Source organism: Molossus molossus, unplaced genomic scaffold, assembly GCF_014108415.1.
Source record: "Molossus molossus isolate mMolMol1 unplaced genomic scaffold, mMolMol1.p scaffold_m16_p_23, whole genome shotgun sequence".
Taxonomy (NCBI): Eukaryota; Metazoa; Chordata; class Mammalia; order Chiroptera; family Molossidae; genus Molossus; species Molossus molossus.
In genome coordinates this window covers 17,120,626-17,146,292 of record NW_023425359.1, presented here as the reverse complement: position 1 = coordinate 17,146,292, position 25,667 = coordinate 17,120,626, and the positions used below count along the sequence as shown (strand labels likewise).

The window sequence follows — 25,667 nt, the reverse complement described above, 5'->3', positions numbered from 1 at the left end:
AATAAACAGCCCACAAGTACGTCAGTCACCTGGTCACTTACAGCGTTAGTGTCAGCGGGGGACACATGGGGGAGGAAGCGGGGGCTGGGAACACAGGAAGCTGAGCGCCCCAGCCCACCTCTCCCAAGGACACGCTCCCATAGGCCCCGAGCTGCCGCCTGGGCTCCTGGCCAAGGGTTGCGCCACCCCCGCCACCCCTCCCCCACCCAGCCGGGTGACCCAGCCCAGCTCCGCACTCAACCCCTGGGCCATGGGCGCGGCGGCCTCCTCTGCGTGGAACCGCCTCGGTGTCCCCTCGCTGCGCCTCCCCGAGCGGCCCAGACCCGCCTGGCTGGGGGTGGCCGCGGCGGGCCTGGCCGCGGTGGCGCTGGGGACGGTCCTCTGGCGCCGCGCAAGGCCCAGGCGGCGCCGGCGGCTGCAGCAGGTGGGCACCGTGGCCGAGCTCTGCATCTACCCGGTCAAGTCCTGCAAGGGGGTGTCGGTGAGCCAGGCCGAGTGCACGGCCTTGGGGCTGCGCAGCGGCCACCTGCGGGACAGGTACAAGCTCCTTGGAGTGGGCTGGGCGGGGTGGGGGTGGGGTGGGGTGGGCGGGGCGGGGAAGTCTGCAGAGTCAGCTCCCAGATCCTTCCAGGAAACCGGAGCTGGGTGGGACAAGGAGAAAGAAGGTTACCTCACCTCTTAGCAGCACACCCCAGATCCCCACCTGCTTTCCCAGGGTGGCTGTCATTCCACCTCCAAGGGCGCGCTCACTTCTTGCACCCGATGGGGTGTGGCATCTGTCGCCAGCGCTCCAGCAAACTTCTTGAGCCTCCCTCTAGCCGAGGCAGTGAGCCAGGATCGGTCTGGCTTCTCTAAGGTTACTCACTGTCTCTCCAGAACTTGGGCCACCGGGAGCCCCTGGGGAGCCCCTGGGGAGCCCATCCCTCAAAGTGCTGCCAGTCCCAGCAGCATCGGATCAAAGGGACAGCAGTTGAAGCTTAAGTTTCTTGCAGCTTAAAAAGTGCTGTTGCATTGCCCTGGCCGGTTTGGCTCAGCGTTTGGAGCGTCGGCCTGTGGTCCAGAGAGACCCGGGTTTGGTTCCCGCTAAGGGCATGTACCTCGGTTGCAGTTTGTCCCGGCCCTGGTTGGTCCTGTGGGTGGCAGCCACTCGATGTGTCTCTTTCATGTCAATGTTTCTCTCTCTCTCTTCCTCTCTCTCCCTCTCACTCTATCTGAACAAAAAAATGGAAAAATGTCCTGGGTGAGGATAAATAAAAGTGCAGTTGCGTGGATTATTCTCCCCAGCTCTCTCCAGCTCGCTTTTAGGGAGTCAGACACAGTTTCAGAACCACACTGCAGTGGAAAGCGCCCCCCCCACCCCCCCCCCCGTTTCTCTCCATGGCTCTGCTGCTGTGTAGAACCAGTGGCTGTACCCATGCGCTGCCTGGGTAGGACGATCTGTGTGAATTCCTGGGCTTCAGAGAAGGTCACACAGGCCCAGAGCAAGTGGCTTTGTCCTTCCTTGGGTCTGGCCCGGGCTCTCCCCAGGCCTCACTGCAAGGCCGCCTCTCACCCTCCTTCCCCTTAGGTCCACCTCACGGCTTCTGTGGGTCGCACCCAGGCCAGGGCTGCAACATGTCCTCCAGCTCCCCAGACAGGCCAGCTCATGACGCCTTTGAACGGTGAGCGGTGTGTCTTTGCTTCAGGAGGGGAGCCAAGAGCCCTATGCCATGGTTTCCAGGTCAGACCTGAAGGAAGGTGGCATGTGATTCTGTAGGCTCAGAGGCAAAGGGCGTTGTCATTTAACTATATCAATTAAAAAAAAGTATTGGGCTCATATTACAATGGATAATAAATAATGAGCTGGCCTTTGTATCAGACACCATGGTACGTTTAAAAATATATATCTTTCTTTATTAATTTTAGAGAGAGAGGAAGGGAGAGGGAGAAAGATAGAAACATCCATGAGAGAGAACATCGACTGGCCGCCTCCTGCACGCCCCCCACTGGGGATCGGGCTCACAACCTGGGCATGTGCCCTGATCGGGAATCGAACCGGCGACCTCTTGGTGCAGGGGTTGATGCTCAACCACTAAGCCACACCACTTGGGCCATGGTACGTTTTGTATTGCCATGCCACCAGGAAATGTGACCCAGAGATGCAAACAAAGGCTGAAGTTCTATGTGACCATGGACTCCATGTGACGAGTGTCAGGAAGTACAGAGAGAGGAGCACCAGAAACTGCTTGGGGTGGTGAGAGACCTCATAGCTGAACTGACATTTTAAAATGATTATGAACTTTCCAGGCAAGTTAGATGGGAGACGAACATCTAGAGAAAGGGAATAAGCCGGAGAAAGACCCTGGGCTCGAAAGGACAGGTGTGGTGGGGACAGGCTGCGTACGCTTAGGTATTTACCAAAAGCGACTGAAAACGGGCTTCAGTGAATACGTGTACAGCAGTGTTCCTAGCATCATTCGCACTGGCAGAAGGCGGAATCCACCCAACTGCACGTCATCAGAACAATGGGTGACCAGCCCGTGGTGTAACACACAGTGGAATATGATTTGGCCAAAACAAGAAGGACATTCTGGCACGCACCGTGGTATAGGTACATCTTGAAAACATTATGCTGTGAAGTAAGCCAGACACAAGAAAAATATCCCAGGAATCCACTTGGATGAGTATCTAGAATGGGCAAATTCATAGAGATGGGTTGCAGGTTACCAGGGGCTGGGGAGAGGGTGAAGGGGAGTTATTGCTTCATGGGTACAGAGTTTCTGTTTGAGATGATGCAAAGGTCTTGGAAATCGATAGAAGTGGTGGTTGCACAACACTGTGAATGTCCTGAATGCCCCTGAGCCGTGCACTTAAAAATGGTTAAAATCACATTAAAAAAAAAGATTCTTTATGGATGGACACTTGGGTTGTTCCCACCACCCGGTCCTGCGAATGATGCTGCTGTGGCCAGGCTCTGTTGGGGTCCCTGGTTTCAGTTCATTTGGGTACATACCTGAGAGTCTGCCAGGTATTTGATGTTGTGTATATTACACTGCCATCAAAACAGAAAAAAAAAGAAAGGCTCGCGTGGGGGGTGGTGGTGGTGCGGGGAGGTCACAGTGCGTGCCTTACTGCAGAGTTAGGGTTTTCTCTTGAAAGTGGAAACCCCGGAGGGACTTTGCATGAGGGGTGACACGATCAAGTTTGTATATTGGAAAGATCAGACTACCGCTATTACCAGGGAGAATTACTAGGAAGAATATTCACGTGCTGATCCCAAGGGTTCAGCACAGGGCAGACCTCTGGCCACGTCCAGGATGCAGGGCTGGTAAAGGTAGTTCAGGAAAGGGCTCCGTTGACCTCCTCCTTCGAGCGTAGCTGCCCAGCTCACCCCGAGGACCGCTGGAGGCGATGATGCAGAGCACCTGCCGTATCTCCCCTGTGTCTAGATCCTCAGCACAAGCTCATGTGTGCAATGGTAATCATCCAATCCAGTGTGGATTGAAATGACCAGAACATCAATATGTTCAGCTTAGTAGCTGAGAGGCAACCTACACAATTTTATTGTGTGTGTGTGTGTGTGTGTAAACAGTTCTTTCTATTGCTCTTATTTCTTCCTGTCCTTCCTCCCCCTCCATCTCCTCCTCCTTCTTCCCCTCTTCCTCCTCCTTCTTTTCTGGGAAGTACCTCTAGACCAGGAGTACCGGCCAGAAATAATATTGTCCATATTAACAATGGACCTTTCCGTAAATTGCAGAATTCACAGTTCTGAATACAGAAGCATTACTTTTTCTAAAAGGGGAGGGTGGATTTGGCAAAGTGTATGTGGCGTTGAATGTGGTCAAGTGAACCCCAAGCTCCATCCATGATCAATACAGCAGCGGTGTCTCCACCGGCAGGAGCCCGGTGCCTACTGCGTGTCAGGACTGCAGACCCTGGAAATCTTCCCGGGAAATACGTTATTGTCATCTCCTTGGGGCAGGTGGAACGGAAGTGATCAGACTTTCATTTGAGATGAAAATAAAATTTGCATCTCTGATTTCTGTGCCATCAGGGAGCTCAAAATGTTTTGTAGAAATTATGTCGGATGTTTGGGTGGTGATGAGAGCCTTTGACACGAACTGAAAGACTCAGTCTTGCTGGGCGGCTGAGCTGATGTTCCGGAGACACACACACAGTCACACACACAGCAGGCTCTTGGGGGGAATTCAGAGGTGACAGTGAGTGATTAAGGGACCTGCAGACCGGCAGCCTGTTGCGGTGGCCCGGGCATATCACGTGTTCTGAAAACGGCAGGTTTTGGCTGGTGGTCGATGAGACGGGGAACATGGTCACTGCTCGCCAGGAACCCCGCCTGGTCCTGATTTCCCTGACCTGTGGGGGGGAGTCCCTGACTCTCAGCGCAACCTGCATGAAGGACCTGTCGCTGCCCATCAAGACGCCCACCACGAATGCAGTGTTCAAGTGCAGGTAAGGAAAAGGCTCTTCTTAGCCCTGGCATGAGTGTCTCGAGAAAGTTCCAATCATGGAAGGAGTCCTGGCAAAGGTGGTCAGTAATGAACCATCGATTGCAGATGCACCAGATGTGGGGGCGATTGCAGATGCACCAGATGTGGGGGCGAGCCCTCAGCATCCCGAAGGAGGAACAAGGAAGCAGCTAGTTGGCAGACACGAAAGTCCTGTTAGAAACCCCCCTGGACAAAAGCATGTTGACATGTCAACAAGGGACTGATAACACCAGCAAAGGCTAAAGAACCAAAAGGGGGTCAAACCGACTGGACAGTGTCCTGGGAGAGGTGAGGCTAAGTGTATGTACGACCTTAGGACTTGCAAACTCTCCCTGGAAAGACTGGGAACCTTCCAAACATGAGTTAGGAGTCACAAATGGCTGTGTGACCCGTGGTACTAAGTTTAATAAAAACAGGTTCCAAAATAGAAACAGGTGATCTGACCTGCAGTCCCCTGGGGTCCACGTCCCAGGAGCGTGAGGTTCAGCCAGGAGGTCCTCTCCCCCAACATCAGAGGGGCGACAGGAAGCAGTGATTCCCGGAGAACTGGGGTTGCTTCTAAGGAATCATGTCTAGAGATGGTTTTTTATCCTCTAACGGGAAACTGAAAATTTGTATAATTGTACTTTTGTCCCAGTTTCTGCATTTTGAATTATTAGAATGCTAAATGCAATCCGAAACCTATGGTAGAATGTATCCCCTCAAAAAATGTATTTAGCTGTGAAATGTCTGAAGACCCCCAAAAGTTCATAAAATGCAATGCTAATATAATGTATATAATATCCTGGAGTTTTAAACATAGTCATAGGCTTCTAGTGTAATTTGGTGGTTTTTTTTCTGATTATAAAACAAATATGTATTCATAGTTGAAAAATTGGAAAATACAAAAAAAAAGTAAAAGAAAAGAAAAACAAAACCCATCTAAAATAATAGTTAAAATTAAATTGATATGTTAACTATTTTCTCATATTATTAAAAAATCTTCAAAAAATACCATTTTTCATGTTGGCACTATTTTCTTCTATGAGTGTTCTCTATACATTTGCTGTCCCCACATTTAAATATTTGAATTGTTTTAAAATTTTTTTGAGGTATGAAGAAGAGTGTGATAAATATCTTGCCATATATCTTTGTTCATATCTATTATTTTCTTAGAAGAAAAGATTTCGCAGTGGTTTTGATAGAAATAAAAATATGGATCCTATCGACTCTTTAATATATGCTGCTAAATTGTTTTTGCAAATGGCTATACCAGCTATATAGTTACGAACAATTTATTGGGCATATCTCTCTAATTACATTCTGACCCTGATGTTCAAAAATACTTTGCCATTTGCATGGGGAAAATGGGGATTTCTTGTTGATTTAATTTGCATTTTTAATATGTCGGTTGCAATTTGTATTTGTGTGTCCATACCCTGCTTCCTGTTTGCCTGCCCCGGTTACACATTTACTCATACTTTTTTGCGGTGAAAAATTTTTTTCATTTGATTTTTAATCCTTTTGCAGTGGTGTGGAAACTTTTTGCGTGACCCCACGCAGGCTTTGGTCCATGCCCCAATGACTAAACAAGAACGTGTTTGGAAATTGCAAAGTGAGAAATGCTGAGACTCTTAGGGCAAGGATGTCAAGGACCTGTTGGAGTCGGGTTTCCTTTACAGCACAGTCCAGGAGCTGTACCTTCAGCCCACAGACAAAGGGGCCTTATATTCAGAAAATCCTAAAGACTCCACTAAGAAACTGTGAGAACTAGTCAACAAATTCAGTGAAGTTGCAGGATTTAACAAATCAACATACAGAAATCAGTTGTGTTTCTAAACATTAGCTGCAAAAAGCTGAAAAAAAAAAAAAATAATAACACCATCCCATCCACAGTAGTATCAGAAACAATATAATACTTAGAAATAAATGTAACCAGTGAGGTGAAAAATCTGTGCACTGAAAACTGTAAGATACTGATGAAAGACGTTGAAGAAGACACACATAAATGAAAAGATAGTCCATGTTCATGGATTGGAGGAATTAATATTGTTAAAATGCCCACACTGCCCAAAGCCATCTACAGATTCAATGCAGTCCCTATCAAAATTCCAATGGCATTTTTTACAGAAATAGAAGAATACAATCTGAAAATGTGCATAGAAACACAAAAGACCCCAAATAAAGCAATCCTGAGAAAAAAAGAACAAAGCTGGAGGCATTGCACTTCCTGACTTCAAACTATCGTACAAAGCTATAATAATCAAAACAGGACTGGCATAAAAATAGACAATAGATCAATGGAACAGAATCAAGAGCCCAGAAACAAGCCACGCCTCGATAGTTGACTAATATTTGATGAGAGAGCCAAGAATAATCAATGGGGAAAGGGTAGTCTCTTCCATAAATAGTTTTGGGAAAACTGCATATTCAGAGAGGCAGGGACAGGCTAAACTTATGTCTCCTGATCATTAAGAAATGACAGTGACCTCAGTTTGGTGCAGCTTTTCTGATACAGGTAGGGTATGGTAGAGTGCCCCGATCCGCAAGGCCATGCCCATTCCTAGCCCCTGCGTCCCCTGCAGAGTGCATGGTCTGGAGATCGAGGGCAGGGACTGTGGCGAGGCTGCAGCCCAGTGGATCACCAGCTTCCTGAAGACCCAGCCCTACCGCCTGGTGCATTTCGAGCCTCACATGCAACCGAGGAGGCCCCACCAACTAAAGGACGTGTTCCGGCCCACAGAGCAGGTCAGAGGAGCTCCCCTTGGCTTTGGCCTTTGGGGTGTGCTGCGGAAGGCTATGGGAGGCAGGCTTCCTTGGGAGCTGAGAGCTGTTCATCTCCAGCCCCTCTGGCCGGGCTCATGTCGCTGAGCTCAGCTCTGGGCTTTTTCCAGGTGGTCCCCGGCCACAGCAATAGGCAAAACCACAGCCTTTCCCTTGGGAGCATCACCTGTGATTCCTGACTGGGGCAGACTCTTGCACTTTTGGCCATGAGCATCCACCTTGCTATTCACAAAAGCTTGCTGGAGCTGTTAGGGTTTCAGAACTGTTCCGTGGTAGTACCTTTTCCACCCTATTCTGTCGCTGCCTGAGTCTGGCGTTTTAACAGTGCGACTGCAGTTGGGGTCAGATCACAGTGGAGCAAATGGGTGAGGGTCTGGCGATCCCCACACTTAAAGTGACCAGACTGGCCCTTCCAGGAACAAGGCTGCATGGATGCATCGTAACAGCAGGGAGCACAATGCTGTGCAGTTCAGTTCCTAGGGCCATTACAAAATCGCAGTCTGCAAAGTCCGTACTGCCGATGTGCAGGTTGTATAAAAAAATAAGTATGTGTGGAAGCAGCGAACACGTTTTTATTCACACATAGTGAGGCCATTGAGCCCGAGCACCTTGCCCAACATGGGACAAACTAGACACTTAAAAGGGCGGAGTGATTTTCTCCAAGGTCACTCACTGCAGCTCCAGGGTCCCAAGGTCATGCCCTCTTCACTCCATCGTATGATTCCTGTTACCGGCAAGGCTGTCTGCACTTTAGGAATCCCTGTTACTTTTTTATAAAAAGAACTAGAAAGACTGGGGGAGGGTGTGGGGAGGGTTCCGAGAACTAGGCCCATGGGACCGCTGAGAAATCCTTCGCGTGCCTTGCGTACCGCCGGTTTCCGTCTCCTCGGCAGATCGCTTACTCGGATGTCAGCCCGCTCCTGGTCCTGTCTGAGGCTTCGCTGGCCGATCTCAACACCAGGCTGGAGAAGCAAGTTAAAGCGGCTAACTTCAGGCCCAACATTGTGATTTCTGGGTGTGGCGTCTACGCAGAGGTGACATCGTGCGTTCTTGCCCTGCCCTTGCATTTAACTTTTTTTTTTTTTTAAGTGTGTGGTCCCTGCCTGAGGCTTCTCGGGAGATTTCCCAGGAAGCAGATGAGTTTTGGAGCCAGATTTCCTGAGCAGAGAGCACATGAGGGTGTGAAGCAGGGGACAGGGACAGGGTGTGCCCCTGTCTGGTTGAAGATGGCTTCTCTGTGCCGCCCCCGTGGGGAAGACTGGCGTCGGCACCGCGGCTGCTGGAGGCTTAGAATTTGGGGAGGACACATTCAGTCTGTAGCCATCTCTGTCTATACTCATGCTTTCGGTCTGTTCTTCAGAACCTTCTCCACCCTGAGGACCCCCTAAGGACTATCCTTACCGCTTTCTCCGTAGAGCCATGTGGATGCCATGTCGATTTCAGGATGTCCGAGACCGAGGCTGAACTTCTACTCCAGCACCTGCTCGGCCGGCCGTCTTGCCCATCTCTGTATAGCAGCTCCAGCTGCCATGTACCGACTTCCATGTACTTGCTCAGGCCCCAAACTGGCCCCCCCCCCATTTTCTAATCTTTCTCTCACTTCCCGCATTCAAATGATGGTCAAATCTTGGAGGCTTTGTCCTCTTCCCATTCTGCTCCTCTGCCCCCTGGGCCATGTCAGCATCCTCTATCATACGGTTTATTGCAATGGCCTCTCATCGCTGCTCTGCTTCTACCCTCACCAACCCCACCATCATGCATCATCTATTCTCAGTGCAGCGCTCATAGTAAGCCTGTAAGTCACGTCCTTGTCATTCTCCTAGTCAACCCCCCTCATGATTTCCCATCTCTCTTCAAGGTACAAGTGGGATCTTTCTGATACTCTCAAGGCCCTGCACCCCACTAGCTCCAGGGCTCCATAGTCACTCTCCTTTTCTCTCTCTCCCTCTGCTCCAGCCGTACTGGCCTCCTTCCCACCCCAGGACCTTTGCACTTGCTGGTGCCTCTGCCTGGCATACCTTCTCTCACATATCTGCAAGGCTCACTCCCTGCTCGTCACCCCGAATCTTGCCCCTTGCTCCACCTAGAATCCACTGGCCTTCTTTAAAAGCCCAGATCACAGGCGACCTCCTCTGAAAAGCTGTTTCCCATCACCAGACCCAGAAGGGCTGCCTCGCTCCCCAATGCCCCTCTCACGCCCCCCTTGTGCTGTTTACATTTCTTACCACCAGGTGCTGTGTTCTGGTAGGAAGACATTCATAAGCTGTTTATAGTGTTTATAGTTCTGGGTCCACAGTGTTCACTGGACCTACAATAGTTCCTCCTTTTCTTCCCCTTCGCCAATAGATTCTTTCCTTACATGGTGGAATTTTTACCTAATTTATCTACGAATCAATTTCTAACAGTGTCTGTGGCACATAAAAGAGGCTCTGGAAATATTTCTTATGTTAGTTCCCTAACTGGAACTCATTCCTTTTCTTTTGGATCTTTTATGGGTTTTTTTTTTTTAGTGACGACAGTGTCCCCTGGTGGAGAAATGCACACAGTACAGGCTGGGGCTGCTCTAAACCAAGGTGCCCAGCATAAAGCCATGTGACACAATCTCTCCAGAACCCTCCTGCTCCTCCCTCGGACCCTTTATTTCTCCTCGGACCCTTTATTTCTCCGCCCCCTCGAGCCCAGCAGGGTCAGTCAGGAAGGCTTCACTGGAGGAGGTGAGCTTCAGTCTCACAGTTTGACAAGTGAGGGGAGAGGGAGCATTTCCTTGTAAGCGAATGAACTGACACATCGAAGGCAGAGAGAGGGGACAGGGGGGAGCGGGACCTCTCAGGACTGATGTAAATTTGGTCTGCCATCTTTGATGTGAGTGACAAGTCTGGGCGAGGGCTCCGGGGTGCTCATGTGAATTTTGTGTTCTGTCCCCTAGGATTTGTGGAACGAGCTTCTTATTGGTGATGTGGAGCTGAAGAGGGTGATGGCTTGTTCCAGGTAAGGCACTTCCGTCACCGCGCCGGGAGCAGGAGCGGCGGGACAAGGTCACCCTGTCTCCTCTGTGACTGTCTGTGGGTCTGTGGGTCGGTGCAGGTGCATTTTAACCACAGTGGACCCGGACACCGGCGTCATGAGCAGGAAGGAGCCGCTGGATACCCTGAAGAGGTAGGAAGGGGTCACTCCATGTCTCTGGGAAGAAGCCGAGGGGTCTGAGTGACTAAGAATCTGGGCGACAGTCCTGGGTGTCCTGGTCTCAGAAGGCTTGCTTGCACATACGAGTCTATGTTTCATGGAGAAGTCAAGATGCAAACAAACCAATTTAAAAAAATACATTGGTTAGATATCTTAGCCAATGATGTTTCGGATTGAGGATTATCACATCTAACATTGCATGCATCTCGACAACGCCATTATCACACCTAATAAATGTTAAAAGGTGTGATAATGACATTGTCAAGAAGCATGCAATGTCCGTGTTTTGAAGAAGAGTGTTAACGTATGTAGGGGAAGCGACAAGATGTCTGGGATGTGTTCTAGATTATTTTAGCAAAACTTTAAAGAAAAGGGCCCGGGAAAAAAAATGTGTCAACATCTTGATAAACAGAATCTGGATGATAACTGTGGGATTCATTGCTCTATTCTTTTAGCTTGTATGTTTCCTTTAAAATTTTCATAGTAAAAAATTGTAAGTGAAAGGAGCAATTACAGACAAAAAGTTTAATGCCTAGAAAGTTAGGATAATGTTTACTTCTAAAAGCTAGTGCAAAAGAGCATCTATGGCATTTACTTTTTTGTTTGATTTTTACTTTTGAAACTATCTAAATGCACACAGGTAGATGACAGGGTAGAAGTCTACACACCAAAGTGCAAATGGGGCTGGTCTTTGGGTAACAGAATTATGAGACAAGAATATATGTACCTTTCATATGTCGCCTCTGAGTTGGCTGCGCCCCCTGCGTCCCTTCTGCTGAGGGTGCTGGACCACGCGCCCCATGCTGGTGTCCGTCAGCTGGGAGGAGATGCTGGAAGGGCACTAACGATGCTCGTCTTCCTTGGCCCCTCCCACACTGAGTGCAGGTGGGGTGCCGGGCTCATCGCTTGGCCTGGACCCTGGCTGTGTCCCGGGTGTCCCTTGTCGAGCATGAGGGGAAGGCATGGAGGGAGGTGACGTGGGCTTGGGTCGACACCCTGGAAGACCTGGGGAAGGAATGAGTGGCCGTGAGACCATCTGGCATCAATGCCGCTGTGACAGAGCACGTGAGGGGAAGTCCTACTTGGGGTTTGTGGGGCCAGACTCACCCCTGGAATGTGAGTCCCGCTGTCTCCCCTGCCCTCCGATCTCTTGCTGAGCCTATGGCCCTTTTGGGCCCACAGTTCACTTTCCTTTGGTTGGCACCGACCCTCTCTGCCGATCCTGTTACCCCAGAAGCCACTATCTGGCCCCTCCCTGCCAGGAACCCTGGCTCTGCTGCACACGACTGATGGGTCCCCAGCGGGTCCCCCTCTCGCTCCGGCTCCAGTGTTAACCAGGACATGAGCAGGGCAGGGCAGAGCTGGGCTCTGTATCAAACCAGCCGAGCTACTGGGGGATTGACCGCTGTCCTTGTCCATATGTCTGGATCTCTCTGCCACCAGCGTATCGCGTGGCACGTGGCACCCTCCCCTGTGGGTGCAGAAAGGGCCTGCTGTGCCAGGCATGGCCTCCTGAGAGCACTCCATGTGTTCGAGCCATTTCTCTGACTGTCCAGCCCCCCTTCCATTGGGAGCCTGTGTTTATAGAGGATAATTGATCCCAAACACAGAGCGAGGGCAGGCAGGCAGGGGTCACGGGGACCGGCATGGCTCTCCTGAAATTCTGCAGACTTTTGGCGGCCCCGCAGTCCCCCCTGATTGCCCCTAAGCCCCCAGGAGACAGAGCAGCCAGCCTAGGTGTCTTCTCCTATCTCGCACTGAGATTTAAATTGCCATAGAGGAGGTAATTTATGTTCTCCCCTGGACAGGTGGTCGTAAATCAGCAGAGGAGGGCCCGGCCCCGGGACATAAATCATGGGAAGCGAAGCAAACTGGTGTCCAGAACACCCCCGGGCTCGGGGGCAGGATGCTGGGAGCCACGCGCATGCCCTCTTGTGTCCTGTGTTGTCCCAAATGCAGGTTCCCAGCAGGAAGCAGCGCTGCTGGCTTTGCCTGCTGATGCCTGTCACCCACAGGCCGGAGGCTCAGCCTTTGTGTGTTCGGGTGGGAGGCCCAGGGGAGGCCCGTCCATGTGCCGGCAGGAAAACAGGAGGATGGGGTTCGTCTTGTCCTTCTTAGGGGGCAGAGACTTCCATGCTGAGCCCCATGGCCTACAGAGCGGTGGGAGATTATCCTTCCTGCTTCCCAAATGTCTTACATCTAACAGGAAGGAGGAAGCATGTTCGCTTCGTGGATGCCACGGTTTTGTTGGATAGATGAATCACGTGGCAGTGGGGACACTGGGCGCTGGCCCCTGTGTTAGGCTCGCTGTGCCGAGCCCGAGGCGGGAGGACATGTGATGGTGATGCACCCCACCCCCACCGGCTCACCCCCTGCTCCTTGAGTGATGTCGACAAGTCCCGTCGGGTCTCCAAGTCTCGGTTTCTTTTTTTTTTATCCTCACCTGAAGACACTTTTTTTGCATTTATCTTCAGATAGTGCGGGAGGGAGAGAGGGAGGAAGAGAGAGAAAATCATCGACGTGAGAGAGACACATCGACTGGTCGCCACACACACATCAGCTGGCTGCCACCCACACGACCCCAACCGGGGCCGGGGACAAACCGCAACCGAGGTACGTGCCCTTAGTGGGAACCGAACCCGGGACTCTCTGGTCTGCAGGCCGACGCTCTAACCGCTGAGCCCAACCGGCCAGGGCAAGTCTCGGTTTCTTTATTTGCAAAAACCGGACTCATTAATACCTCTCCTAGTTGATCCGAATAAGGCAGTAAATACAATTTTTAAAAAAAATGGGTGATAAAATATTGTGCACCGTGACCATGTAGCCTGTGGGTACTGAAGAACTTGACCCCCCGGGAGAAGGAGAAGACTGAACACACCCCTTAGCTCTGAGGCCTCCCGGCACGCAGCCAGCCAGCTCAGCCTGACCCTCCCCTCTGCGGACCTTCCACAGCCTGGGTCGGTCTTCCCCCGGCCCTGCAGGCAGTGCTGGCGAGGCCTCAGAAGTGGCCTGTGACCCTGCATGCGGACCCAGCAGTGACCAGAGACCCTGCCTAGTCATGGCTGGGGCACTGACCAGTTAATGAGCGAACCAGGCAGAGCGGGTAATGAGCAGTCCACCTGGTGCATAGCTTCCACTCAGGACGCCCTCGATGTGTGGGGACCTCTGTCTAAGCTCAACAGAAGGTCTGACCCTCCTGCTCATTAGAGTAGTATGTTTCGTATTCACTGATCTCTAATTTCAAATCTATTTATATTGAAGATCTGTGTAGGGGACAATACTGTTCATTGGAACAAAGCTTGGTGTGCACAGGACTTCATAACCACTTACAATACCGCCTCTTGCCCACCAGAGGGCGCCGCTGATCTCATTTATGGAGGCTTCCTGCCCACAGCCCAGCAGGGGTGGTATTTGCTGGAGCTGGAGGAGGGGCAAAAACTGGGGAGCATGGGCAGGGCCAGAGGGTACCTAGGGAAGCCAGGGCAAGCGGGGCCACCCAGAGCCACTTCTCCACTCCCACAGTGCTTCCACTTCTAGTCCAAGACAGTGCAATGGACCGTCACCTGTGAATCAGGTTACCAAAGCTGTGCTTGTACAAACCAACCCCCTCCCGCACCCCGGGCAGCCTAAAGGGCTTGTTTGGGTCCCCCACTCCAAAGTGCCCTGGTGGGGAGTGACTGTGATGCACATGGTTGATGAACAGGGCCAGGTGAAACCCCTGAGTGACTACACCTTTGTGTAGATGAGCAAATATTACCCATCTCGGTTCTCCCCAGGCCAATGCGAGCCCTCAGGAAGTCTTTGGATGCCCAGGGGTCCCATCCCTGGCGGGAAGAGTCCCAGCTATAGAGTCAGCCAGCCCTGGGTTCTGGCCCCAGCCTGGCTACTTAGCTCTGAGACCCACCTGTGAAATGGTACTAATTTCCGTGTAGGCTTGTTGTAAAGATAAGAGGTAATATGTGATGTTCTTTATACACTGTCGTGGTGTGATACACAGAAGTCTGACTCTCAGTTCCCTCCTGGGAGCATCAGAGCCCAGACTCCAGAGCCTGGCAGCAAGAAGAAACCCAAGCTGAAGAGTTGGACTGTTCGTCTTTAGCTATTGAACGTTTCTGAGCCTGGGAATGGTCAGCCCAGAGCACAATTATGAAAGCAGTACAGTGTAGTGTCAACGATGAATTGGAAGCGAGGGGGAGGGAGAAGGAGGAAGAGAGGCCGGGTAGGAGGTTCGTACCATAGTCTGCGCATGCTTGAAGCAAGCCTGCGATTGTGGGAGAAAAGGGAGCAAATTCAAATGGTGGGGTGCAGGAGAACCTCGGGACTTAGCAACCATGGACAGGCCGTGCAAAGCCAGGACAAAGGAAGAAGGGTGGGCTCCAGGTGATAACGTGTGTAAAGATGTCAAGTCCAGGGAACAAACATCGCACGGAGAGAAGATGGGGGTGTGCCCTTCCGCAGCCTGTGCACCCCGATGCTCTGTCCTGTTAGACTGGGATGGGAATGGTGCCCCCTGGAGCTGGGCGGCATGGCGGCGGGTGGGTTCTTACCCCTGCTGAGAGGACACCGATTGCTTCTGTGTGGCTGTCACTCATCACGATCTCTCTCCTACTGTAGTTACCGCCTGGGTAACCCCTCGGAACGAAAATTACATGGGAAATCGCCTCTCTTTGGACAGTATTTTGTTCTGGAAAACCCAGGGACAATCAAAGTGGGAGACGCCGTGTACCTGCTGAGCCAGTAAAGGGATCGCAGGCCCTGGAGCGTCAGATGCGCGTCCTCAGAAACGCCAACACTCGAGGTACAATGTTCTGGAACTGACGTCTCCGAATTGTTTTAGCTCTGCGATCTCCAAGTCTTCCCTTGATTGAACTTCCTTGCATCTCGCTGCTTCTAGTGGCCTGGTGCTCAAAGCAGAGAAATGGAGGCTCCATGACCCAGCGGGACTCCAGGGGGTCACGGGAAGGACAGGATTCTGAAGACTCCGTGTTTAACTCTGATGGTGGAATAATGCTTTCTCCTCCTCCTCTATCCATCTACCTGGAGCGCTAACGCCACCATCTCATCAGAGAAAGAGCAGGAGCAGGCACATGGGAGGAATGTTCTGGAAGGTTTTATGACCACACGCATAAGGCATGCGATGGAAATGAAATAGCTAAAACTGGAATATCGCTTCGCTTTTCTCAAGCCCCGGGTGAGCTTTGGGAAGGGCAGAAAGATCGTGACCTTCAGAAAACACTGAAGAACCTTTGGTCTTATGGGATCTGCCCTGGTTGCTCTGCAGGGTTTGATGAATGGAACACAGCACACAGCACCTCTGGGCTGGGCGACAGCAGGGACATCTGGCTGGAAAACCAACTCACGAGCGCAACATTGTTGCCACGTCTGATGAGAAATGAAACGCGGGAGAACAAGATCAACAATGGCCCCGCCCTGAAACAATATCCGATCTATTCCATTCATGGTCCAAAACTTCTCCTGACATCCGAGCCAAGAGCAGCACTAGAGAGAGGGAGACCCTCACTTTGATGTTACCTGAGATGCTGTCTGATGTTGTCCAGAAAGTCAAGGTTGGCACCCCTCTTTCTAAGAGCACAAAGGAACTTTCTTGAAAGGAGGTGGCGCCATCTAGTGGCATTGAAGGGCAGCTCAGCCCATGCTGTTGAAAAGACTGAAAACGTACCTGTAGGTGGGTGGGTGGGTTTTCCACCGTAGTTTTTTATTAAAGGTAGTTGGGTATCGTCCAGGTGTTTTCTGCTTCTCTGCAGGAGTCAGATGACTTTCTGCAAGGGTGGCTGTGCTGTCACAGAGTCCTCCTGAACCCTTGCTGGTCCCATCAACTCATGGCTGGGTGTTCCTCTTCAAGTTCGGGGTGAGGGACTTTGGAAGTCCACAGGTGAGGAGAAACGGGATTGTGTGATTCCACATAAACCACTGAAGACCTTTCGCAGGAGGAAAGGAGAATGTAGGGCGGTTCATTAAAAAACCAGTGTCTGAGTTTTCTGCTGATGAGCTGATGTAAGTCAAGTCTGATGAAGTCCCGTGTCGTCAACATTTTGTCCTTTGGTTATATTAGGACGCTGATGAAATCATGAAAAAAAAGTATCAAAAATGTAAATAAAAGGAGGCAACTTTGACCAGTTTCAGAGCTTACTGACTTACTGGCACTGTGGCGGGCTTCGAAAGCCTTCTGAACTGAATGGGCATAGGCAGTAGTTCCGGGCTGAGTCTCTCACAAATAGGTTTGTGTACACACAGCATCCCCAGGCGAACACTCATTTTCAAAGGACTGTCCAGTAAACATGCTTTTTTGCCAAAAGCTGTGCATTTTTCATTGGTTTTAGAGCAGGGGTCAGAAATCGTTGGAATCAAGCCTAGCTCTGAGGTCAAGTCACAAATAAACAGATGCCCGTGTGTATGCCTGGCTGGTGAGTTACCGCAATGTGTTTTCTCCACACTTGATATGAGGTGAAGAATTAAAATAATCAAATAGCCTGGCCCATCACCCTCCCCAATAAATCCACTCTGTGTTGAAATTATAGATAGATTGAGGCAAAAATTAGACTTCAGCAGATAACACTACTGACGGGAAGAAGCCATGTGCAGGTCTGAGAGTAGCCAGCCAGCGGCTGGGGACCAATGAGAAACTCAAGGTTGGTTTGCGGGCTGTGCTCAGGGGTTTGCAATCGGTGGCAAGCTAGTGCCTTCGAGGTGAATTTCTTTTTTCCTTTTTTTTTTCCTCACCCGAGGACATTTTTCCATTTTTTGTTCAGGTAGAGTGGGAGGGAGAGAGAGGAACAGAGAGAGAGAGAAACATCGATGTGAAAGGGACACATTGAGTGGCTGCCACCCGCACGACCAACCAGGACCGGGGACAAGCAGCAACCGAGGCACATGCCCTTAGCGGGAACCGAACCCGATCTCTCTGGACCACAGGCCGACGCTCTAACTGCTGAGCCAAACTGGCCAGGGCTGGACGTGATTTTCTAACCCTTCCAAAGAGTACTCCATTCCCCCAGTAACCCAATCTTTAAAGGCACATTGCACACGGACCCCGTCATCCTCCGCATTGCAGGGTAACCCTCACATAGGTGGGGGTACCCAGACACCCCCTCATTCTCATTCTGGGGGGAGTCTTCCTCCGTTCCTCAGAGCGTGAGGAAGATTCTGATGGGAAGAAACAGGTTCCGACGACGTCTAAAGCCTCCGCGTAGCTGCCACGCTTCCTGCCAGTGAAATTCGAAGGCATCCACTCGTGCCTCGTGAGTTGGGCGATGCGAAAGGCGGGCCGATGTCTTGTTGATTCTGGATACTGAGCATCTGCACACAGTTCCGCGTGAAATACAGGATCGGGGGTCTAGACCGCCCCAGCCCCGGGAAAGGTCTTGCAGCTGCCGTGGTGACCGACGAGGCCTGAACCTCCAGCCTGCTGGGTGCTTGGTTCTGGGTGGTGACCCCAGGCTGCAGTCACAGCCGAGGTCCTCAGCCAGAGCTGGACATCTTGAAGGACTGTGGGGGGCTCCGGGTGGTCTGCTGGGGGGCTTTTCAGAAAAAGTTAGAAGCTCACAACCAGGAGATAAACGCAAGGGCAGGTGGCTGCAGTGGGGACCACCCCTCCCCCTTCCACCCTAGGGATTGGGGGGAGGGTGCAGAGCTGTGTGGGGGGGAAGACCGCCAGTTTGGTGAAACTGTGGCTGGGAGCTGGGGGGCTTGACTAGCCAGGTGTGACTTTGAGAAGCCGTCCAGTGCCAGGGGTGCCGGGCAGGTGCCCCAGAACTCCGAGAGCGCGACAGATTTCAGTGGCTCTCGGACCAGGCCTCCGCGGTGGGTGTGATCGGGGTGCGATGCCGTGGTCCGCCACGGCGCCTCCCTCAGTTTAACCGGTCCACGCAGCCCTGGGAGTGGGCCCGGAGGGATGCTCCTGAGAGAACTCCGTGGGCCGGGGCTTTGGGAAGTCCTGGGGGGTCTCACTCCCTTCCAGGCCAGCAGCTGGGGGCTCTGGATGCTGCGGGGGAGAATTCTGTTGCATCATCCCCGCCCCCCAGGCTGTTCTGTTGCTTCCCCTTTGAGAAGCTGCCTTGATCTCCAGGGAGCGAAGCCAGGGAGTCGGGGTTCGGTGTTCGCAGGAGGGGTGTGCCCTTGGGAGGGCTGAAGAAGCTCAGAGGACCTGGCACGTGGACACGGTGTCTCTTGGGACACTTCCTCGTGTCTTCTCCCCGTGGAAGGACGGGGCTAGGGCTTCCAAGGTTCAAGGAGATGTGGAAAGGGTGTCTCAGACAGCCCTCCTATTATGGGTCTAGGGGAGACACGTCTTTCTCTGGGCTCATTTTCCAAACCTGCATCACAGATGGACGGGTGGATGAGGGTGAGGGGGCGCAGAATGTGGCCTGGCCTGGCCAGGTGGGGCACCATCTTCCTGTCTGCTAACCTTACCTTCTGTGGCAACCTCTCCCCAGTCGGGTTGCCTCCCACCACGTTAAGCGGAACCAGCCCAGGGCCTGACCCGACGGAAACATGCGCTTGAGATCCTGTAACCTCCTGGCAGCAAGAACAGACAGTTTGCTGCCACCATGTTCTTGGAAATGGACGAGGGGGTTACATTGGCATCTCGAGTCACCCCATTTCAAGCAAGCGGAAGACTGGCTCAGCACCATGGATACTTTGGGGATTGGGATAATAAAAATGTGTTGTTTTTCGTTTGTTTGTTTGTTTTTTCAACTGAAGGGATCTCGGCGTCAGCACTGACTGCTCTGTCTTCAGAGGAGGCCCTGCCACAGCTCTGCCTGGGATCCTGCTCTCCCTCAAACACCGCTGACAGGGGCCTGGTGGGACCACCCGGTCCCATGCTCTTCCCCAGCTCAGAAGGAGTGGCCTCAATCACATTATTAGTCTTCCTGGACAGGCTGTAGGTTGTACCAAGTAACAGAAGGGGCTGAGGAATGACTTCCCATCCAACTTCTTCCCAGGCTGATGGGTGGGTCAAGTTCATTCACGCTTGGCTATTGACCAACCTAATGTAATCACCCTTGGTGGTCCTCAGTCATGCTCTCTTACCTTCACAGAACATTCTAGACTTTCTCTTTTCCTAGCTCTTTCAGAAGCCCACAGCCCCCGACTTCCTCCCTCCATTCCCTTCTCTCTACCCTCCACCAATCTTTGACCTGTGTCTTCAAGTCCCGACGTCAGTCCTGGTGGAGCCTGCGTCAAGTCTAACGTGAATCTCTGTTTTTGGGATTTGCGGGGGGTGCTGTCAATGAAGTACTGCTGCATCATTATGTCCGATGACTGTTTTCACACCGAGGAAAGTCTCGGAGAGGTTGCATTCGCTTGGTCTAGGGGAAGGGCGTCTTCCAGATGACCGGTCTAGCAATGAAAGCGGCTCGTTAGTTGGAGGCCCAGGACGGCGAGGACAGCTGGGGAACTCTTCTCTGCAAGCAGCTCTGGTTAACATCAACCAGGAAAGCTCTTTGTAAACACATGAATAATTGATTGTCCGGCGCTCACAGAGCTACTGAGGATCTGAGCCCGCATGACTCACTTGCAAACCATTCCTGTCGTCTGGATGCCATAACATTGGAGGAATGATGATGGTTTCTTGGAGATTCTTCTGTGGCTAGAGTTGCCAAGACCAAGGCTGTAATGGTTTGTTATGATGACCTTTGTTATTCCATTAGGCTCAATTGCTTTAAAAAATGATGTGTGCATACTTTCAGAACGTTTTTACCCTTTACGTTGACCTGACATCATAGTTTATATTACAAAATGTATTAGTGACAGAGGAGTGTTTTCATGTCCCAGGGACAAATTTTAACAACCATAATCTGCCCTTAGTCATCATAAATATAAATGTATTGGTCAAACAGATCTCGTTAATGTGGCCAAGATAAATGAAAGCCTATATTTTAAGGCCGTTGAAGTTCTAAAGAATATATTTGGAGCTTTTTGTGGGGCTCAGAGACCTTGCATACCTGCAGTCAGAAGACTGAGAACATGAACGTTCCCCTCTCTGGTTGTACACTGGACAGATATAAACGTCTTGAGGATGTCGACGAAGATTGCTCGCATAGTTTCTGGACCCCATTAATGCCCAGTGGGGTGAACCTCAGTTCTTAAAGCCGTACTCTTCTGCTCACAGGGCTTTGGGAAAGAAACAGAATAAAGAGTTCAAGTCTTAGCAGAGTATTGCTCATTTCCTCGGGTTCTGCCGCGTCTCAGAATTTGAATGATCAACCCCCCCGGCCCCAGTGTTGGGGGAGGGGCCCCTTTGCTCAGATGTCTCTGACGTTTTGCATCATTCAGGTTGGCAGTCCGCGTGTTGGCAGGCGATGTTCTGGGCGTGAGCTGTCGACGGATCAAACACGCTGTCTTCCTCTCTGTTACATCACACCCCGAGTGTTGGCCTTTGTTTGCAGTGGTCACATTTTAAGCTTCTCAGGCAGGATATAAATCCTTGTTTAAGAGATGCTTTTTAGTTGTATTTTTATTCTGAACCATGAAGATATGCTTCAGGCAGTCACGTCTCAAATGCTGCTCTCTGAGACAGCCGACTGTTTCCAGGGGTGAGTTCATCTCCCCCAGGTACGGTGCCACAGGTAACCTCCGTGTGGCTGATGGTCGCCGGGCGTGAAACTGTATCAGCGTGAGGACAGTGCTGTGATACTCTGTGAGGTTTAAGCTTTTTGATCTCTTTAAAAAGTGTTGATAACAGCACTAGTCACAGTAGCTAAAGGCAGGAGCCACCCAGGTGCCCACGGACAGAAGAATGAATAGACAACATGTGGTGTATGCACACAATGGAATATTACTCAGCCTTCAAAAGGGAGGGCATTGTGACACATGTTACTGTACGGATGCACCTTGAGGACATGATGCTAAGTGCAATAAGCCAGCCACAAAAAGACAAATACTGTGCAATTCCATTTATATGAGGAGCCTGGGGTAGTCAGATTCACAGAGACAAAGTGGAAGCATGGCTGCCGGGGGCTGGGGACAGGGGAATGGGAGGTATTGCTTGAAGGGGACAGAGTTTGATCTTTGCAAGATGAAAAGAGCCATGGAGATGGATGATGTGAGGGTTGCACAACAGTGTGAATGCATTTAGCACAACTGAACTGTGCGCTTAAAAATGTCTAAGAGGGTCAATTTTAAGTTAAGCGTATTTGACCACAATTAAAAAATAATAATGAAGAAGAAAATAAAATGAGGCACATGAGAGACTTGGAGTGGAATTAGTCCCAACTCTAAGGGCCCTTCCTGGAAAGACTGCCCAGCGGCATCAAGAACTCAGCCCCACCCAGAACATCAAGCGTTCTCGCTGAGACGAAAGAGAATGAGACATAGAAATGTAATATCTCTGAACTGAATCTTGATTGAGGGTGAGGCCATTTAACTTCAAGCCTTAATTACTTCTTTTAATTCCTTTGGACCTGTAAGGGGAGTTCATTTCAGGCTTGGGACTCCCTGGTAATTTGATTTTTGAGGGGGATTTAAGTTCAGAACATCTCGTTGTTGGGGTGTCTTTACAATTCACTGCATAACCCCTGACAGGTTATGTTGGTCCATGTGGCTAGAAGCAATTTGATTTGGAAAATAAAAGAGGATCCACATTTGTCTTCCTGACTACAGAAAGGCCTTGAAGACGCAATGTACTGTACTAACCCAATTTACGAATCCATTGCTTCTATATTCCTGAACCACTTCCTTCAGCCTATTTAAAAAAAAAAAAATCAGTAATACAACAGAAATGTTGATGTAAAAAAAATAAACAGGACTTTTTAAAACGATTTTTAAATTCATTTTTAGAGAGAGAGGGAGGGAGAGGGAGAGAGAGAAACATCGATGTGAGAGCTAGACATTGATCAGCTGCCCCTTGCACGCTCCCTATTGGGGATCAAGTCTGCATCCCAGGTTTGTACCCTGACCAGGAATTGAACCGGCAACCTTTTGGTGCATGGGATGACACCCAACCAACTGAGCCACACCTGCCAAGGATAAATAGGATTAAAAAAAATCCTCACCCTAGGATATTTTTTCCATTGATTTTTAGAGAGAGTGGAAGGAGGGAGAGGGGTAGAGAGAAACATCAATGTGAGAAAGACACATTGATTGTTGCCTCCCACATGCTCCCCGACTAGGGCCAGGGGTCAAATCTGCAACCCAGGTACGTGCCCTTGACTGGGAATCAAACTGATTCTTTACATACGATGACACTCTAACCACTGAGCCGCCCTGGCCAGGACTTGAAACAATTCTAAACCTGTGTCCACGTTCTAAGTGTGCCTTGTGCGCATGCGTATGGTGCCCTGTCGTCTGTAGAGGGCTTCACCTACTCCGTGCTGTTTGATCTTGCTGACAATCCAGGGAGGTTGGGCGGATGTAAAAACCTTTCGTAAGCTGCTCCAGAATGATAATCACACTTTTCCCTAATTGCATAACTCATGTCAGTGAGGTCTGATAAGGTTAAGTAACTTGCCCAGGTCAGAGGTGATGGGCTGGAATTAGAACTCAGGCTTTTTTTTTTTTAACTTCTGGCCACATGCTGTTAAAGCAATTTATCTTATCAATAAGTTGGCAAGAATTAATGCAGGCCCTGGGTGGGTAGCTCAGTTGGTTAGGGTGTCATCTGATATGCCAAGGTTGTGGGTTTGATCTCCCATCAGGGCACATATAAGAAGCTACAATGAATGCATAAATAAGTGGAATAGCAAATTCGTTGGTTAATTCTTGTATGTGCCCTGATAGGAGATTGAACCTGCAACCTTGACATATTGGGACGATGCTCTAACCCACTGAACTACCCGGCCAGGCCTTTTGTTCTTATTTCTGAGACAAGGTCAGGATTTGGAAAGCCGATGAGTGATTGCCTCGCTCTCTCTCCAAGACCACAGGAGATCGTGTGCGCCAACTGGTTTTTCTCTCTTCCACCTCGCAGCCAAGCTTCAGAGGGAACGCTGTATGTGAGCTGGAAAAGATGAATTTCAAGCTTCATTGAGAGCTTTAAAACCTTAAATCCTTCTCGAAAATAACCTGTCTCTCAGGAATCCTCAGGCCCAAAGAACTGCTTGGGTTGTGGAACGGCCGAGTTACTAACTGCGATTCCTTCGGTCTCCGAATAGAAGGATGTCGTAAATCTGAAAGTATTTGTTCTGGTTTGTGACGAAGCAAAACTGTATAATATTAAATCAGATGCTGTTCTAAACATATGAAATAGCCCATTTTTTTCCAACTTGGGATATTGTGGTGTGAAGCTTCTGGGGATGTAAAAAAAAAATTGTCGTTATAGTTTTGGGTAACGAGTCTGGTTTTAGCTCGGTTTCTTTCCTTCGGAGCGTGAATGCTGAGTACAAGTTCTTCTGTGTAGCTGTTTCCCGGCGAGATTGCGAGGCTGCGTGGAAGCAAACTTACTCCTTTGTAGGCTGTTCTATAAGGTAAAACGGGAGACCTGGACAGTGTGTGTGTGTGTGTGTGTGTGTGTGTGTGTGTGTCGGGTGGAGGGCATGCATGGGATCCTAGCACCCTAGGATGTTTGGGTTGGGAGGGATCTTAGACACACACTAGTTCCCCGCTTCCTCATTACCCAGGTCATGTGTGTGGCCCTGTGTAATGACAGTCATGACCCCGAGGAAAGCTTTATGGTTTTCCCTGGTAAGTGGTCACGTGGTCTCTAGTCTTCCACCTCCAAGTGAGGGTGATGCTTCTGTATGGTTCAGACGGTGACGAGAAAAGAGGAACAAAGAGGTCATAACGTACGACGCGCTAAAAAGTCATTATAGCCCTGGCTGGTTTGGCTCAGCAGTTAGAGCGTCGGCCCTCGGACCAGAGAGTCCTGGGTTTGGTTCCCGCTAAGGGCACGTAGCTTGGTTGCAGTTTGTCCCTGGCCCCGGCTGGGGTTGTGTGGGTGGCAGCCACTCGGTGTGTCTCTCTCACGTCGGTATTTCATGTTTCTCTCTCTCTATTCTTCCCTCTCTCCCTCCCGCTCTATCTGAAGATAAATGCAAGAATGTCCTCGGGTGAGGATAAAAAAAAATGAAAAAAAGAAAAGTCATTATAGTTTTTCTTGGGTTGGCGCTTCTGGGTAATGTTTCTTTCTGTAGTCTCCAAATACATTACTTGTTTATAATTAAGAAACTCAATTTATATTTGAAATAAGACTGTAGCCTGAGAATGTTTATGTATGCAATGATCACCTTTTGAAAAGGCGATTTAAGCCCTGGCCGGTTTGGCTCAGCCGTTAGAGCGTCGGCCTGCGGTCCAGAGAGACCCGGGTTTGGTTCCCGCTAAGGGCACGTACCTCGGTTGCAGTTTGTCCCCGGCCCTGGTTGGTTGTGCGGGTGGCAGCCACTCGATGTATCCCTTTCACGTCAATGTTTCCCCATCTCTCTCCCCCTCCCACTCTGTCTGAACAAAATATTGAAAAATGTCCTCGGGTGAGGATAAAAAAAAAAAAGAAAAGAAAAGAAAAGGCGAGTTAGAATACCGGTGCATTCCACAGGCTGTGAAGGCGGCACTGCCCATCATACTGCCCATCATGGGAGCCGGTAGCCGTGTGGGGTGTTGGAACCTGTCCTCCAATTGACACGCTGTCTGTGCAAATCCACACCAGCTTTCAAAGACTTGTCCAAATAAAAAAGTGTCAGCTACTTCAGCAAGTATTTTTTTTTTTTTTTATCACGATGACATGTTGAAATGATAACATTTACATAAATTGGGTTAAAGAAATGGTTAGAATGAATTTCATCTGTTCCTTGTTGTGTGTTGAAGGTGGCTGCTGGCACGTTTAAGGTCCCCCTGTGGGACTTGTATAAAGAAGAGAGGTCAATAGTCCTCTCGACCAGGGTGGGAAAGTCCTCGGACCTTGAAACACACATAGTTGAGGCGTCATCACCCGCTTGGTGGCATCTAACCACGGTGTTGAGAAAGGAGAGTGACTGACTCTCGAGGTGTCCTTCTGGGGGGATAAAAATATTCTGAATCTATGGCTGGTGTGGGTCAGTGGTCAGAGGGTCTGCCCATGCACTGAAGCGTTTCTGGTCTGATTCCCTGTCAAGGGCATGTACCTGGGTTGCAGGTTCGATCGGCAGCCCCAGTTGGGCTCATGCAGGAGGCAGCCAATCAATGTGTCTGTCTCACATGGATTTCTCTCCCTCTCTCTCTCTCTCCCTCCCTCCCTCTCTTCCACTTTCTCTAGAACTCAACGGAGAAAATATCCTCAGGTTAGGATTAGCCTAATAATAATAA

General features: G+C 50.4%; 1 protein-coding gene and 1 non-coding gene across 2 annotated transcripts; both read left to right on the top strand.

The window, feature by feature from the left end:
- The first annotated feature begins 250 nt into the window (after nt 1-250).
- Nucleotides 251-15,312, top strand: MTARC1 (mitochondrial amidoxime reducing component 1). The gene is made up of 7 exons (XM_036277633.1): nt 251-537; nt 4,276-4,449; nt 7,052-7,214; nt 8,144-8,284; nt 10,177-10,238; nt 10,335-10,406; nt 15,048-15,312. Exons 1-7 carry the CDS (start codon nt 251-253, stop codon nt 15,172-15,174), a joined length of 1,026 nt encoding a protein of 341 aa, XP_036133526.1. The 3' UTR covers nt 15,175-15,312.
- Nucleotides 15,313-25,223: 9,911 nt separating this feature from the next.
- On the top strand, nt 25,224-25,344 carry LOC118640804. Its single transcript, XR_004961457.1, has one exon. It is a non-coding gene; the product is annotated as a U6atac minor spliceosomal RNA (small nuclear RNA).
- The last annotated feature ends 323 nt before the right edge of the window (nt 25,345-25,667 follow it).

Excerpts from the sequence above, each read along its gene's own strand:
- MTARC1 (XM_036277633.1), top strand. The coding sequence starts at position 251 with ATGGGCGCGGCGGCCTCCTCTGCGTGGAACCGCCTCGGTGTCCCCTCG. Across the intron at positions 8,285-10,176 it reads GGTGTGGCGTCTACGCAGAG|GATTTGTGGAACGAGCTTCT; the intron begins GTGACATCGTGC and ends TCTGTCCCCTAG. Across the intron at positions 10,239-10,334 it reads AGGGTGATGGCTTGTTCCAG|GTGCATTTTAACCACAGTGG; the intron begins GTAAGGCACTTC and ends GGGTCGGTGCAG.